Consider the following 14,665-nt stretch of genomic DNA (forward strand, 5'->3'; position numbering starts at 1 on the left):
ACAAGGGGAGTGGGACTAATTGAATAGCTTGTCGAAAGAGCCAAATGATCACTCTTTTGTGCTGTATTATTCTATGATTCTATTAGGTGTGGTATAATTAGTCTTGGTGGTCCTAGGTTAGGGATTAGGGGAAATCAGCCAGGATTCCTGCTCCTGATGATTATCCTGTCTAAGGGTGGGGGTGGAGGGGGGTTTGCTGGTGTATGCATGCCGGGGGATGTTGGGCTGGTACACACGTGTGTTGGCGATGCAGGGGGCTGCATGCGTGTGTTGATGCCCAACTGTGATATCTACCTGGTAGAACAGCCTACCAACACACCAGGCTGAGACAAGTAGAACAGACAGTAGGGTGATGACTAGACCTGCGCTCTCAGCAATGTGCCAACGTCATCAGGGGGAGGGAGAGTGCGGGTTGGATTAATTTTGTTAAAAAGAGTTGATGATTTTTTTTCGTAAAAGTGAGTGGCAGTAACTGAGCAGAAAGTGTGTCTGTGAGTCACCTTGTTTGATGTCATTTTTTTTTTTTGAAGAATTTTTCCAACCCCGCGATTGCTGTGCAAGGGGAAAATAGCCAAGACAAAGAGGATTCAATGACGTTGACTAAATCAGTCCCAGACCTGGAGCAAACTGATTCTGGGGATGCAATAAAATCCATGAAAGTTTTGAACGGAGTGTAAGTGACAGTAACCATATTGCAGCGCTCTGAACTATACCTTAATGTAACAAGGAATTAACACAGGCTGGGAGTATGTAATATATATGGGGGCTGCTATATTCTAATATACGTTTTGGCTATTATTACCTTTGTTTTACAAAGGCTGCTATTCCCTATAATAACTGATTGTGTGTATGATCTGCTGCCCCCTTGTGTTAGAGGCTAGGATACCATGCCATAGCCCATGCTGACCAGGATGGTCCCAGGTTTGATCTCTGACCTATTGCTGGGTGATCTAATTTCAGCTGAGTACCGCAAATTCGTCACTAGCGCCTTGGATGTGGAAGGTGCGGAGTTTGCCGCTGCTCACTGCGGAGTGACCCAATGGGTGTGGCATCGGGTGGGCTCCGATGTAAACTGCAAAGTGTTCCACAGTCAAACAGCCCGTTAACACTGGCTGTCTGTCTGTGCTCACACTTGGAGGAAGGCATCTTGAGGTACAGGGATGACTACTGGCCCCCAACAAACCAGGGAGAAAATCCTGCAGAATAAGAATGGCTTGCTATAAAAATGAATAAAACCTTGTATATGGGCAACTGCAAAGGCTATGGTTCGATGCCCAGAGTCAAGGTGCTGAAAATGTTCTTCGATGTCCAGGAGTTGAGGTGCCGAACCAGTGTTCAATGCTCAGAGATGAGCTGCTTCCTTGCTGTTAAATATTCACTATTTCTTCTTTCAGATGGGTGGCCTACGAGGGTGTCAATTATTCTGGAGCTCAGTACATTTTAGAGAAAGGAATTTACCGGAGCCCTCAGGACTGGGGTGCTGAGAACTGTAAGATTAGCTCCCTGCACCCCATCTTACTGGTAAGCAGAACATTTACCTCGATATTGTGCGTTTAAATAATGTGCTCCCTGCCCCTAATGTTGCCTTGGTAAATAAACCATTGTTTTCTGAGCTGCCCCAAAGGCTCGCTAGGCAAATGCACTCTTCACTGTGTACCCGAGCTGTTCAGACCCAGAGGGTCCAAAATTCAATCACTGGTCTGAACAGAGTCAGCAAGGACAGTGGTGAGGAGCACCATCATTGGCCTCAAAGCCGCTGGATTCTGGTTGCCAAATCTGCAGGATTGCCCTGGATTCCCCAAGAATTGAAGATTAATCCCCAGGATACTGCTGCAAGCAAACCTGGAGAAAAGTCATTAGTATTATGAAAGTACTTCCATTTTAAAATATTTTTTGAGGACTCGTGTTTAAAAGTTGTGGAAATGGATTCATTTGAAAGACTGAAGAGATTCCATAGATGCTGGACTTTTCTTTTTTTAAAAAAGGTCACTGGAAGGAGTTGGGATTTTGTTTAAAAACAAACCCTTACTGGATGTCACATGTCTTAAGCTAAGCAAACAGCAAGAGCCTTGGTGACTAGGGGAGCTGTTTACAGAGAAGTGACATGTCAAGATTTATGGTGGTCAAGAGTTGGTTTCGTTTTGGATATTGTATTGAGTCAGTTGGGGGTAAGCCTGCGAAGGGAGAAGCCACCAGCTCATCCTTTTTCACCTCTTTGAGAAACCCTGAGAATCCAATGTGATAGCTGAAACCCCTGATGCAGTAATTCTCCTGGAATGCTTGCCACACTAATCCTCAACGTCGCCTGAAAAGAACTGCTCTAAAAAGATCCCAGTAACAGCCATCTACGCGTATTTGGACACCAGAAAAAGGGCCATCTGGGAAAATTCCATATTATCCTTTTTCCTTTATGAATTAACAAGTATTTGGCCACAGTATTATTTTGCCTTTTTTAAAGAGATCTCTGCAGCAAAAACTTTTTTTTTTTAACCTGTTGGTATGTGTGCGCGCACGTGTGTGTTAGGCTAATTTAGAAGGACACTTTCATATTTCAACCTGTGTTAAGAAGCTTTGCCTCTTTATTGAAGTCTTGTTTTATAATTTAATAATTTTGTTTATTAAAGAAGCCTGGTTGGTGGATTTTATTCTGAAATAAAAATAGAGTATATAATTGGCCGTATCGGTAACTGGGTAAAACATTTAAATATATCTTGTGACCCGTGGAGAAGTGGAACTAGAGAACGACAGTGAACTCCTCCAGCCTCAGTCGCATCATTAGTCATTAATAAATTGTGGATGTTTTTGCATTTTCTTGGCAGTCTCCTGTTTATTAGGAAATTATTGAAGATATGAAATAGGCTAAGAATCAACCAATTGTGTAACAGAATCTGCTTGCTTTCCAATTGGTTGTGGGAAGGCAGGGCACCGCAAGAATGGACATGTCAGGTGACCAATGATGGGAGTGTGGGGATGGGGTCATTGGAAGCAGGTGGTCATGTGATGAAACCTCCGGGAATACATTCAATTGGAGTTGGCAACTCTACTATGGACTGGTTATTTAAAAAAAAGGAAAGAAATCAACCAGGGTTCCTGCTCCTGACTGCTGTCCAGTGACCCCTAGGGGAGAATGTGTGGACGTTAGCTGAGAAGGGAATTTGAATTGATCTTGATGCTTCTTCAATTGTTGAATAGCCAGCCAAGACTCAGAGTCTAGGTTAAGGTGGATAGAACAGGGGGAGGTAACAGGGTAATAAAAGCAAAATACTGCAGATGCTGGAAATCTGAAACAAAAACATAAAGTGCTGGAAATACTCAGCAGGTCTGGCAGCAGCTGTGGAGAGAGAAGCAAAGTCAATGTTTCAGGTCTCTGACCTTTCATCAGAACTTGGTGTTCTGTCGAAAGGTCACAGACCGGGAGGTAACAGGGTGTTTGCTTTCCGGGGAACCTGTGCTCCGGTAAAGAATCAGCACCTTTGGGAGTGGAGGCAGGAGAGATGGAAAATTGGGAGAAGAAAGTCCTTGAGGAAAACACTATCTTTTAAGGAGCCTATTCTTCTCAAAAAATCCCTTCTACACAACAGAGGTCTATCGGGATGTTTATTTGCTATTGGAACTTGCTTTAGAGGGGTATGAGTGGGTTATCCTGTCAGCTCGGAACCACTGAGTCCTACAACGAGGCAGATTGCTTAGAACACCAGTGAGGTGTTCAAAATGTCATTCAAGGGGCAAGTGTGTCATAATTAACAAGAAAAATGTTCTGTAATCCAACAGAACATTACAAACCTTATTTCTAGTGTTTTAAAAATAATCTTTCATTTTATAGGATCAGGAGAAGGCCATTCAGCCCTTCAAGCCTGTTCCATCATTTAATTCAATCATTGCTGATCTGTACCTCATTCCCATTTACCCACCTTTTTTCCACAGTCCTTAATACTCTTTTCTGACAAAAATCTAATAAGAAACTGGTTTGTGTTTCTACTCCAATGTTTGCTGTATTATCTATCGCAGCGTTCTCAACTGAGGGTCCGCAACCCCCATAGGGGTCCATGAGACGATTTCAAGGGGTTTGCATTAGGGTTGGGGGGGATGGAGAAGGGAGAAATGGAGCTGTAACCATCACCATCCCTGCATTGTTTGCAAGGGCTCCATGAGCTGCATCCAGCATGGCGCCTCCCTGGCAAGACTCTGCTTTAGCCAGAACTTCTAACTGCAATGTGCCGACCTACACGGTGAGGGCCGACCTACTCTGTGCTTCCCTCCCTCCCTCGCTATTGACCACCTGTGGCCACCCGGCTGTTGTCAAGCTTGGGGGGAAAGCAGCGCTGCTGGGACACCACCAACAGCGTTCCATCCTGAGGGGATTATAAATACCATACCAAGAATGGACTTCAAGTAAAATTAAACTTCATTTGAAATTAAAATGACACTAAAGCTTTTTTTAAAAGTAGAAATGGGCCTGGTGCAAAAGAAAATCCCCAAGCCTAAATAGAAAAGTGGGGGGGGGGGGGGGCTGAAAAGTCCCCCCTTTCCTTTGATGGACAGTAACATTGTCCAATCAGAATGTGTGTAGTTTTGTGGTGCAGAGGCATGCTGGGAACAATCGAGCACCTAGCAGGTGCTGTAGTTTCTGGGATATGTTAAACATTGGCCACGCTCGGGCCGATATGTTAAACATTGCCCAATATCGAGTTCCCATGAACCCTCCATGTTCTGCCACAAGGACAAGGCAGCAACTCCTCAGTGGGTGCAGATAATCCCAGAAAAATAATCAGTGCTTGGCAGTCAGTGGCACATGTGAGGGGGTCCTTTTCCAGTGCGTGCACTGATCCAGTTGGTTTGTGTCAGTCTGGTTGTGATGGTGGTGCTGTATTTTCAAACACTGAAAATGTTGGATCCATTTAGTATCACCTTAAGTAAAGCAAAAATAATACATGTATAATCTTTAATTGTATAACTAATGTTATACAGAAAAAGACTTCATGTAGTGTTATGGGGAGACCATAGAGTTTTTATGACAGTGGAGGGGGAGCCTCAGAAGCAAAAGAGGTTGAGAGAACCCTGATCTAGTGTGTTTAATATTGTATCGCTCTGAGATTTGGGCAGTGCAGTGTGGCTGGCTGGCAGAGTGACACTGTCTTGTGTTTTGTGTGTTCAGGTGGAGCCCGATGGTCAGCAGCTCAGACTGAAGGTAAGAATCATTCTCCACATCTGCCCACTGGATTTATTTTTAAAATGAGATTAAATTGGCTTTATCAATATAAGTGGGTTGTACAAAAGCAAGGAAGTTATGCTGAACCTATATAAAACACTGTATAGGCCCCAGCTGGAGTATTGTATCCAATTCTGGGCACCACACTTTAGGAAGGATGTCAAGGCGTTAAAGAAGGTGTGGAAGAGATTTACTAGAATGGTACCCAGGATAAGGGACTTAGTTATGTGGAGAAGCTGGGTGTGTTCTTAGAGCAGAGATGTTTAAGGGGGAGATTTGATGGAGATGTTCAAAATATGAACGGTTTTGATAGAGTAAATAAGGAGAAACTGTTTCCATTAGCAGGAAGGTCAATAACCAGAGGACACAGATTTAAGGTGATTGGTAAAAGGACCAGAGGCAACAGAGGGAAAAAACAATTTACACAGCGAGTTGTTGCGATCTATAATAACACTGCCTGAAGGGGTGATGGAAGCAAATTCAATAGGGAATTCAATTCCAAAGGGAATTGGATAAATACTTGAAGGGAAAAATTCTGCTGGACAATGGGAAAAGATCAGAGGACTAGGACTATTTGGGCAGTCGTTCAAAGAGCCAGCACAAGCGGGATTAGCCTAATGGCCTCCCTCTGTGCTTTTACTGTCTATGATCCTATGAAAAGTCCTTGAACTCCGATACCAGGGAGGTTCCTAGTTTAACACCTGGTTTACTGAGTTAGAGATTTTCATTAAGATAGGGGTAGGGGTGCTACAATTAGCTTCAGTGTCCCTGTGTTCTGCAGTAGAAGATCAGTCAGGCTTTTGCATGCTCTCTGTCAGAATGTGGGCATCCAATGCAGGACAGGATGAGCCTTGGTTGTGATGACCCCCATACCAGCTTTCACTCACAAGGCTCACACAATGCCAAGAGACTTCTTGAGTGTGTTAACCTAATGCAAATGTCTCCTTTGGAACTGCATCGTAGCAAGAGTTGAGCTCCTCAGAAAAGGAAGAGAGGAACAGAAAATTTGTTGGGGAATGGAGCATTAGCCTGGGTAATCTGGAAGTCTCAGTTCCATTGGTGAGCTAGGCTAGCTGGTTAATCATTAACACGTTCCTGCCCGGTTCGGATTATCACGATAACTGTGCAGTGTTGACTTGGCTCTGAACTTCCATCACGTATCGCAAGCAGCACAACTCACCACAACATGTGTCAGAACATAGAAAGCCCCCAATGTGGAGAACCCCCAACCAACAGATTACAGAGCAATATAACAGAATTGTTTAAAATTATCAAAGGATGGGAGAGTGTAAATAGAAGCAGACTATTTCCAGTAGTTGAGGGGTCAGGAACAGGAGCCATTGTTACAAGATTAAATGAAGAAATTTAGAGCACAGAGCAGGAGAAAATTCTTCACATAAAATTAGCTATGAGGCTGTGTCATAAACTTCCAGGGTTAGTGATTGAAGCAGAAGCTATGTCACCATTCAAGATTAGATTGAATAGGCAGCCAATATTTATCCTCAACCAACATTACTAAAAACAGATTATCTGGCCAAGATCACATTGTTGTTTGTGGGAGCTTGCTGTGTGCAAATTGGTTGCTGATTTCCTACATTCAAAGTGACTACACTTCAAAAGTACTTTGTTGGTTCTGAATCTCTTTAGGACGTCCTAAGGATGTGAAAGGTGCTATATAAATGCAAGTCATATTATTTTCTTTTCAGTGCATGCTCACATGTGCATTTAAAACAACAATGATAGATACACACAGGAATGTCTACCACCTGCCAGCTTACATTCTTCTATTTCTCATTTTGCTAGTTGCTAAAATAAATTTTTGCCTTTGGTCCTTTTGCTGACTTGTTCCATGTGCGATTAAAATAAGGTTCAAATTCTTTTCTTTCACCACAAAGATCCAGATCTTCGCGGAGTTTGAATTCAGTGGACGCTGCCTGGTCCTGGAGGAAAACAAGATAGGAATCCCGAAAACCTTTAAGATGCAATCTTGCAGGGTCCTAAGCGGCAGGTAAATACACTCAATTGCCAGTATAATGTGACATACTGTGCATCATGATTGAGACATGTGTGAGCAGGGGAGTTATGCCTGGTGTTCTGACCATTACTTATCCCTTAATCAGCATCACAAAGACAGATTTATCTAGATATTATCACATTGCTGTTTGCTGTGCTGTGTGCAAATTGGCTGCAACGTTTCCTACATTACAACAGTGACTACACTTTGGGGAAAAATGTACTTCATTGGCTGTAAAGTGCTTTGGGACATCCTAAGGTTGTGCAAGGAGCTATATAAATGCAAGTCTTTTTACATCCATGGTCTCCCCTCCTCTGATCAGCTAGTTATTATCCGGGACCAGCTTCTTTATGGAGCAGCCGCCATTACTGGGAAAATGCTGAGTACGGTGGGCCAGGTTTTGCTGTAGCAGCCTATAATAGTGTCCGCTGTTAAACTTGCCCCTGCACCCTTCAGCTCAAACATTATTTGCCCCCTAAGTTACTGAAAGTGTGATTTGATAATGTCACAGTGAGGGGAACAGGCATCCGGGGCCTGAGTGAACAGGGCAACCAACTGGGTATCTTAATCAATGACCTTTTATGATTCACAAATAAACAGTGGAGAGCCTGAGAAGGAGGTTCAATTAAAGGGGGAGAGTTCAATGTCAAATCAGGTCGTGAAAGAAAGATTAGATTGAGGAAGAGTGGGGAAAAGAGAGACCGAAAAGCAAAAATAAATTTTTTAATTTAACGGTTACATTTTAAAATTCCCTAAGATGATTCATAACCTGAAGAGATGAGATCCCGCACTTACAATAGCTACTTTTCAGTGCCAGAGAGGTTGAGTGGCAGCCAGTAGCACTTATCCCATAGATACACACGTAATTACTTGCCCTAAATATCTACGACGAGTTTAGATTGTACCTACCGTGCAAATACAGCAACTTCACGCTGTTCAATGCATTTCAATGGTGATAGACAGCGAGATACTGTTTGTGTGAAGCAGCAGGGCAATCAAGACAGAAACTTTTGGCTAGTGGTGTTTAAACAGTGATTTCTAGATTCTTCTCCCTGATTGAGAAGATGTGGATTTCTGGGCCCTGGCCTTTGCCGATGCTGCTCTTTCATCACTCGATTCCCAGTAAAAAATCTGACTTTTCCCCACTTCCCCAGCTGCGGGCAGCCATCTGCATCTCTGCTCTATGGTTCCCCCTACTGGCACCCCAAAGCACGACGGACTCCAATCACCAGTCATCCATGTTATACGGACAGGAGACGGCCATTCAGCCCTTCAAGCTGCTCCACCATTTAATTAGATCATGCTTGACCAGTACCTCGGCTCCATTTAGCCAACTTTGCTCCCTTATCCAACAAAAATGTGTCTAATTTTATCTTGCAAGCTCCAATGGCCCCTGGCATTCAGGATCCTTTGGGGAGTGAGTTAGAGATTTCCACTACCCTTTATGTGAAAAGATGCTCCTGATTTCCCCCTTGAATGGCCTAGCTGTAATATTAAGATTGTGCCCCCTTGTTCTGGACTCCCCCACCAGAGGAAATATGAATCCATTAAATCATTTTAAACATCCTGATCAGACCACCTCTCTTTTATATGCTAGGGAAAACAAGCTTAGTCTATGCAACGTGTTTGCATAATTTAACCCTTTTGATGCTGTTATCATTCTGGTGAATCTGTACTGCACCCCTTCCTGAGGTCCAGTGCCACGAACTGAAAGCAGTACTCAACTTGGAGTCTGACCAAGGCTCTGTACAACTGAAGCACACATTCCTCCCCTTTGTATTCTAGCCTCCTTGAAGTAAAGTTCAACTTATGGAGCATAAACCCCCGGCATGAATCAGTTGGGCTGAATGGCCTCTTTCTGTGCTGTGAACACTACAGTTTTATGCCCCAGTCTGGTGCAGTGTTCGGTAATCCAAGCACGCTTTGTCTTTCAGCTGGGCGCTGTACGAGGGCCAGGACTATGATGGGAGAGTCTTTGTGGTTGGGGAAGGAGAGTACCCAGACCTCCAGTCAATGGGCTGCAGGATGACCAGCCACATCCGAAGTCTCAAGGCCATACCACATGTAAGCATTCACCATTGGCCACTCTGCTTTCCTTAAAACCTATCTCTTTTTGTTCTTTGGCCAAGCTTTTGGGTCACCTCGCCTAATATCTTCGTATATGGCTCGGTGTCAAACCTTGATTACGCTCCTGTGAAGCGCCTTGGGATGTTTTACTATGTTTCAGATGCTATATAAATGCAAATTATTGTTGTAAGTGGGTCCCAGCTATTAGAGGAGTGCACTCATTCACCTGACCAATGACTCAGCTGGTTAAAGGCAGTAGATTGAGTTTACAGTTGTCGGCAGCGATGAATCTTGGGGGGCAGCTTTAACCCCTTCTTCCTGGTGAACACCAAGTGGAATAGGAGTTAAAATCTGAGCGGTGAGCTTTCTGTTCTTCTTCCGCCCCATGGCAATTTTAACACAGCTGGTTTCCTGGGCATGCGAGAATTTCGATTGGCTTCGGCAGGAGCCTCCTGAGTAATTGTAAATTGGACCCTTATGATGTCATTAGGATCTTGATGCAGCCTATTGGAGTAGTAACTCTGCTCAGTAACACCTGGCAGAGGCCCTGTCGGGTAGGTTTGCAAGTTTACAGTTTCATGGGACTCCCGGCAGCAGGAGTGCCGACAAAGAACCCTCAAACCCTTATGACTGACCTGATTGCTGGTGTGGCAGTCAATCAGGAATGGCAGTAAGCAGTTGTCAGTGGGATGTAACTAACTGTCAGTAAAGGCTGAACAGACTGGGGCTCTCTTCTGGAGAAAAGAGAAAGCTGAGGGATGATCTGATAGAGGTCTTCTAAATTATGAAAGAATTTGAGATGGCAGATGTACAGGAGACAAAAACTAGGGGCCATAAATAATATTTTCATAAATCCAATATGGAATTCAGGAGAAACTTCTTTACCCAGAGAGGGTGGAAGGAGGCTCGTGTGGAGAATAAACACCAGTACAGACCTGTTGGGCTGAATGACCAGTTTCTGTGCTGTAAATTCTATGCAGTGAGGCTCAGCTATTAAAAGGAACAGATCTCCCACTGTGGCCTCTGGCTTGTGGGGGGGGGGCGGGGGGCCAGGGGCAGTTGCCCTGGACATCCACCTAGATCCCTGCCCAGAACTTAAAGCTCCCCCTTTCATTTCAACACTGTGAGGATACAGGGAGGAGGAAGAGTGCGTAGGATGGCAATAATGAATCAAACATTGAAAAGGAATTTGAGCAAATTGTTGGGCTTCCTGTGTTCCATTACTGCCCAAGGTGACTTTATATCCAACTGAGGGCAAATTAGTTGCAGTGTTTGCCTAAATTACAACAGATTGAGTCAGTGTTAACTGAGGTGAGCGATTGAAAGGTTCACAGAGCTTTCTGTCCCCTTCCTAACTAAGCCGTGTTGAGTAGGTGAGGCAGGTGTTGAATGAAGATTAGGGTACCTCCCACTATGACCTCCAATGGGGTCATCCCACCTGGGTGGCGCTCAGTAACGCGACAAAAGTAATGATACTTCAAAAGTACTCATTGCCTGTTGTCACGACCATGTGAGGAAGGGGTCTCAGGCTCCCCTTTTGACCCTTCTCTGGTTTGACCACAACAGGGTTTATCTTTTAGACATAGTGGTTTAACTTACCAACTCAGTGACCACTTGCTGCTATTACTCTGGTTCATTTGCAATTGTAATTAATCAGACAGGTTTTCTTGAGTTTAAACAAGAAAAATGTAAGTTTATTAACCTGATCACTCTGAACCAGTTAAAGTTACTAAACTACACGACACATCCACACTCGCATTCATATGAGAGGCACACACGCACAAATAGATACAGAGGGGAAAAGTAGAGTTGGGAGATTGGAGTAATATCCATAGTAAATAGAATTCAAATACTGAGTTTCAATATCCTTAGTTACAGTTAAAGTCTTGAAGTCCCTGCCGGGGCCACGCGCACAATTCACGCTTGCTTCTCTGGTTCCGACAGGCGAAGAGAGGCTTTATCCATCTTGGTTGTTGCCTGTAAGCTTGAGGTTTGGCTGCAGCAAGGTTCCCCTGGAACTTTGCTGGAGAGGGATACAGGAGAGAGAGATGTTCCTTTCTTGGAGGTCAGTTACCGTCTCTTCCTTTCTGAGACACAATTCACAAAACTCAGTGTTACACCAGCGTGGCCATCTTTAGCTGTTCTGTTCTGCTTTTTAAAAGTTATTTGTAATGTCCAGTAAAAAGTTCTCAGTTTTGTCGTATGAAACTTTGATTAATATTTTCCATTTGGCATGTGGAGTTTCTGTCACACTGTGAAGGACTTTGAGACATCCTGAGGTTACTATGTAAATGCAAGTTCTTCCTTGCCTTTGGTCCTCCCCCAGTTTCCCAATTAAATTTTTTTTTAAAATCCACATCCCTCACAAGAATTGAGCCAATGGGAAAACCAGTGGGAATTTTATATGAAGGAAGTGGAACAAAGAAAGTAATGGCGGAGTTAGCGTGTGGCCCATCAGCTGTCTGTCTGTCCCGAACAGGTCTTCTCTCAGCCTTCGCTCACTTTATACAGTTTGGAGAACTTTGAAGGAAAGGAGATTGAACTGGACGCGGAAGTGAAGAATCTGATCTCCGATGGTTACAACAATATGGTTCTGTCTCTCCGTGTCAGTGGTGGTGTGTAAGTACGGAATGAGTTTTAATGAGCAAAACCTCTTTGGTGACTCTCTTTGGAAAGTGAAGTTTTTTTTTCCAGAGCAAATCTTGTCAGTCAGTGAGTTGGAGGTGGGTGTACAGCAAACAGTGTCTCCGGACTCATGACTGAAATTACAGCAAAGTCTCCCGATAAAAGCAAGATTATTTCTCCAGCAAAATGCAGTGAATGGAGGATAGTTACATCATACAAGTTTTGTGCATAAAATTAATTCCAGTCACTTAGCAGTACAGTTTCCAGGCATGAGTGACAGGAATTGTGCAATCATTCCACTCTGGCCTGGGATAGAGGTGTCACGATATGCAGCCCTATTTTATTGACATGACAACTTATGAAGGTGTGATCTTTGGATCCTGGAATTTATACTTTGGTTACCCGTGTTGCTGAGATTCAGAAAGCATGACAGAGGTGAGCAAGGGAGAGGGTCATAGTTTTTTCAGTCCTGTTCGTATTGAAACTGCATTGAGCAGGCAGGTGTTGAGCGAAGGTTATAATATCTGTCACCAGAGACATCCAGTGGGATTGTCACACCTGGATGGCCCTCTGCAAATCTTTAAGACCCGTTATGGGAAGCAGTGGAACCCCACCCCATGCCCCCTATTGTGCTCCGTTCACTTCTTTTCCATTGCACAGGAAGGAAACTTCCCGCTTTAAAGGGGTTTATTTTGCTATCGTGCTAACAATTGGTGACGGACAGGTTTTGTCATGAGTGATGGACACTTGTCTCCACTTTCCTACTGCACTGTTTATGGGTCTCACGTAGGGTTGCCAACTTGGTTGGATCCATTCCTGGAGGCATCATCACATGACCTCTGGCCTCCAGTCACCTCACTCCCATTGGCTACCCACCACGTCCATCCTCACAATGCCCCGCCTTGCCACAGCAATCAGAAAGTGAGCAGACTCTTCACTACCCGATTGAATGATTCTTGACAACTCTGTCAAACAGCCTTTCTTTTATCCTCGTCAATATTTTTATAATAGATTCAAAAACGTTTAAAGAAAATGGGGGGAAAACACAATTTTTTTAATACCGCTATGATTTTTCTCCTGTGTTGCTTGTAGCACTGTCCTGAGGATAATTCTCCAATTCCCAGAGACCGGAACAATCCTGGAAGGTTGGGAACCCTAGCCTCATGCTCTGGAGTTGGAAAGGTCTCAAACTGTGACTAGCTAAACAGCATGAGACTATTCCGCATGTCAATCTGTGGGCATCGTGACATGGAGTAAAACCCAAACACAAGTGGGCAGAACTACCAAGCCCCTAAGCATTAACATCTCCAGCCTGCCTACTCCATGTGATTGCATTGTGATGCAGTATTCCCAGGCGCTCGCTATGCCCAACTAGTCTGTGACAGGCTGCGCAGAGATCAGAACCCCAAAGGTTAAAGGGCATTAAGCAAGCTTGTTTATATTGTCGCGCTGTGACCCACCCTCACTCTGTTTCTCTTTGCTGTCTGCAGCTGGGTGGCCTATGAGCACAGCAACTTCCGAGGTCGACAAGTGCTGCTGGAGCCCATTGAAATTTCGAACTGGCCCAGGTACAGCAGCTTCTCCAGAATCGGATCCTTGTCGCCAGTCTTACAGGTTAGTGCAAGACCACGTGCTTCTTGTAAATCAGCAGCCACACATAACCCCTCCCCCCTAACCTCCAACCCTCAATCCCAACCAAGTCAACATCACATGCTTTAAACTGCCCTTTTTGGCATCCCAATAAACATGTGATTTTTGGGGAAGTTTGTCAGTTTGCACGTTTCCATGACCGCCTAGGGTGTCTTTGTTCCTTTTAAATTTCCCTGCACTTGCAGCAGTAGACTTCCTGCCTCTTACTATTACTGCAGTTAAAGCCACAGCTTGTTCTGTTGTGCTTTCCATCAGGGTTCCTTCTCTTTCACTGAGCAGGTGTGCTCTGATTAACCCTATAGGTTTTCCCCATAGTTTGCAGCAGTCAGCTCTTAGATGACCTGCTGTATTACAATGGAAGCACACAGGTCTCCGGGTCTCACTCCTACTTACAGCACCTTCCTTTTTGGCTGGAGGAGGGCCCCCTGTGTCTCCTGCTTTTTCTCTCCCAGGACTGCTTGGGCTTCTATCACCTTCCCACCCTTTGTCCTTTTCGGATTTGTGGGAGTGAATAGGAAAGGTTTTCCCCTAAGGAACTGACTTATAAATGAGAGCAAACTCATCAGCCAGAACTGCAGCTTGCCGGGCTCTATGAACTTTCTGTTCCTTTACATGTATCTTTATGGAGAGTGGGGGGGGAGTTTTTAAATTCCTCGAGCAAAATTACCTCTCTGAGATTTTCATAGCTGGGCTGCACTTTAAGAGCCCTCAGTCACTGGTCAAAAGCCAGCTGCTTACTTCTCTCAAACTCCAGGTAAGTTTAATCAGCTTCCTTCTTGAAGGTTCTAAACGTCTGGCGATAAACTACCGGTACTAGCTCATAGGCCCCGAGGATAGCATTTTTTGTCAGTTCATAATTGGATGAACTCTCATCTGGCAACAGGGAATAAATCTCATAGGCTTTTCCTGTTAGCTTGCTTTGTAGCAGGAGGGTCCAAGCCTCAGCTGGGCACTTTAACTGCCTTGCAAGTTTTTCAAAAGATACAAAAAATGCTTCCATGTCTCCCCCATTGAATTTTGGAATCAGTTGGGAAAATTTTAACAATTCTGTACCCAGCCCTGAATTACAATCTTCCATGTTGGCCATGCTTTCACTGGGG

General features: G+C 44.3%; 1 protein-coding gene across 1 annotated transcript in view; it reads left to right on the forward strand.

The window, feature by feature from the left end:
- LOC137347049 (beta/gamma crystallin domain-containing protein 2-like) overlaps positions 1 to 14,665 on the forward strand; it is a 62,450-nt gene that overhangs the window by 34,283 nt on the left and 13,502 nt on the right. Inside the window, exons 15-21 of the mRNA XM_068011055.1 lie at positions 531 to 673; positions 1,395 to 1,521; positions 5,156 to 5,188; positions 7,105 to 7,217; positions 9,158 to 9,287; positions 11,770 to 11,909; positions 13,406 to 13,529. Coding sequence (XP_067867156.1) covers positions 531 to 673; positions 1,395 to 1,521; positions 5,156 to 5,188; positions 7,105 to 7,217; positions 9,158 to 9,287; positions 11,770 to 11,909; positions 13,406 to 13,529 — 810 coding nt within the window. The remainder of the gene's footprint in view (positions 1 to 530; positions 674 to 1,394; positions 1,522 to 5,155; positions 5,189 to 7,104; positions 7,218 to 9,157; positions 9,288 to 11,769; positions 11,910 to 13,405; positions 13,530 to 14,665) is intronic.

The sequence above is a fragment of the Heterodontus francisci genome, chromosome 31 (assembly GCF_036365525.1).
Source record: "Heterodontus francisci isolate sHetFra1 chromosome 31, sHetFra1.hap1, whole genome shotgun sequence".
In the NCBI taxonomy this organism is placed as follows: domain Eukaryota; kingdom Metazoa; phylum Chordata; class Chondrichthyes; order Heterodontiformes; family Heterodontidae; genus Heterodontus; species Heterodontus francisci.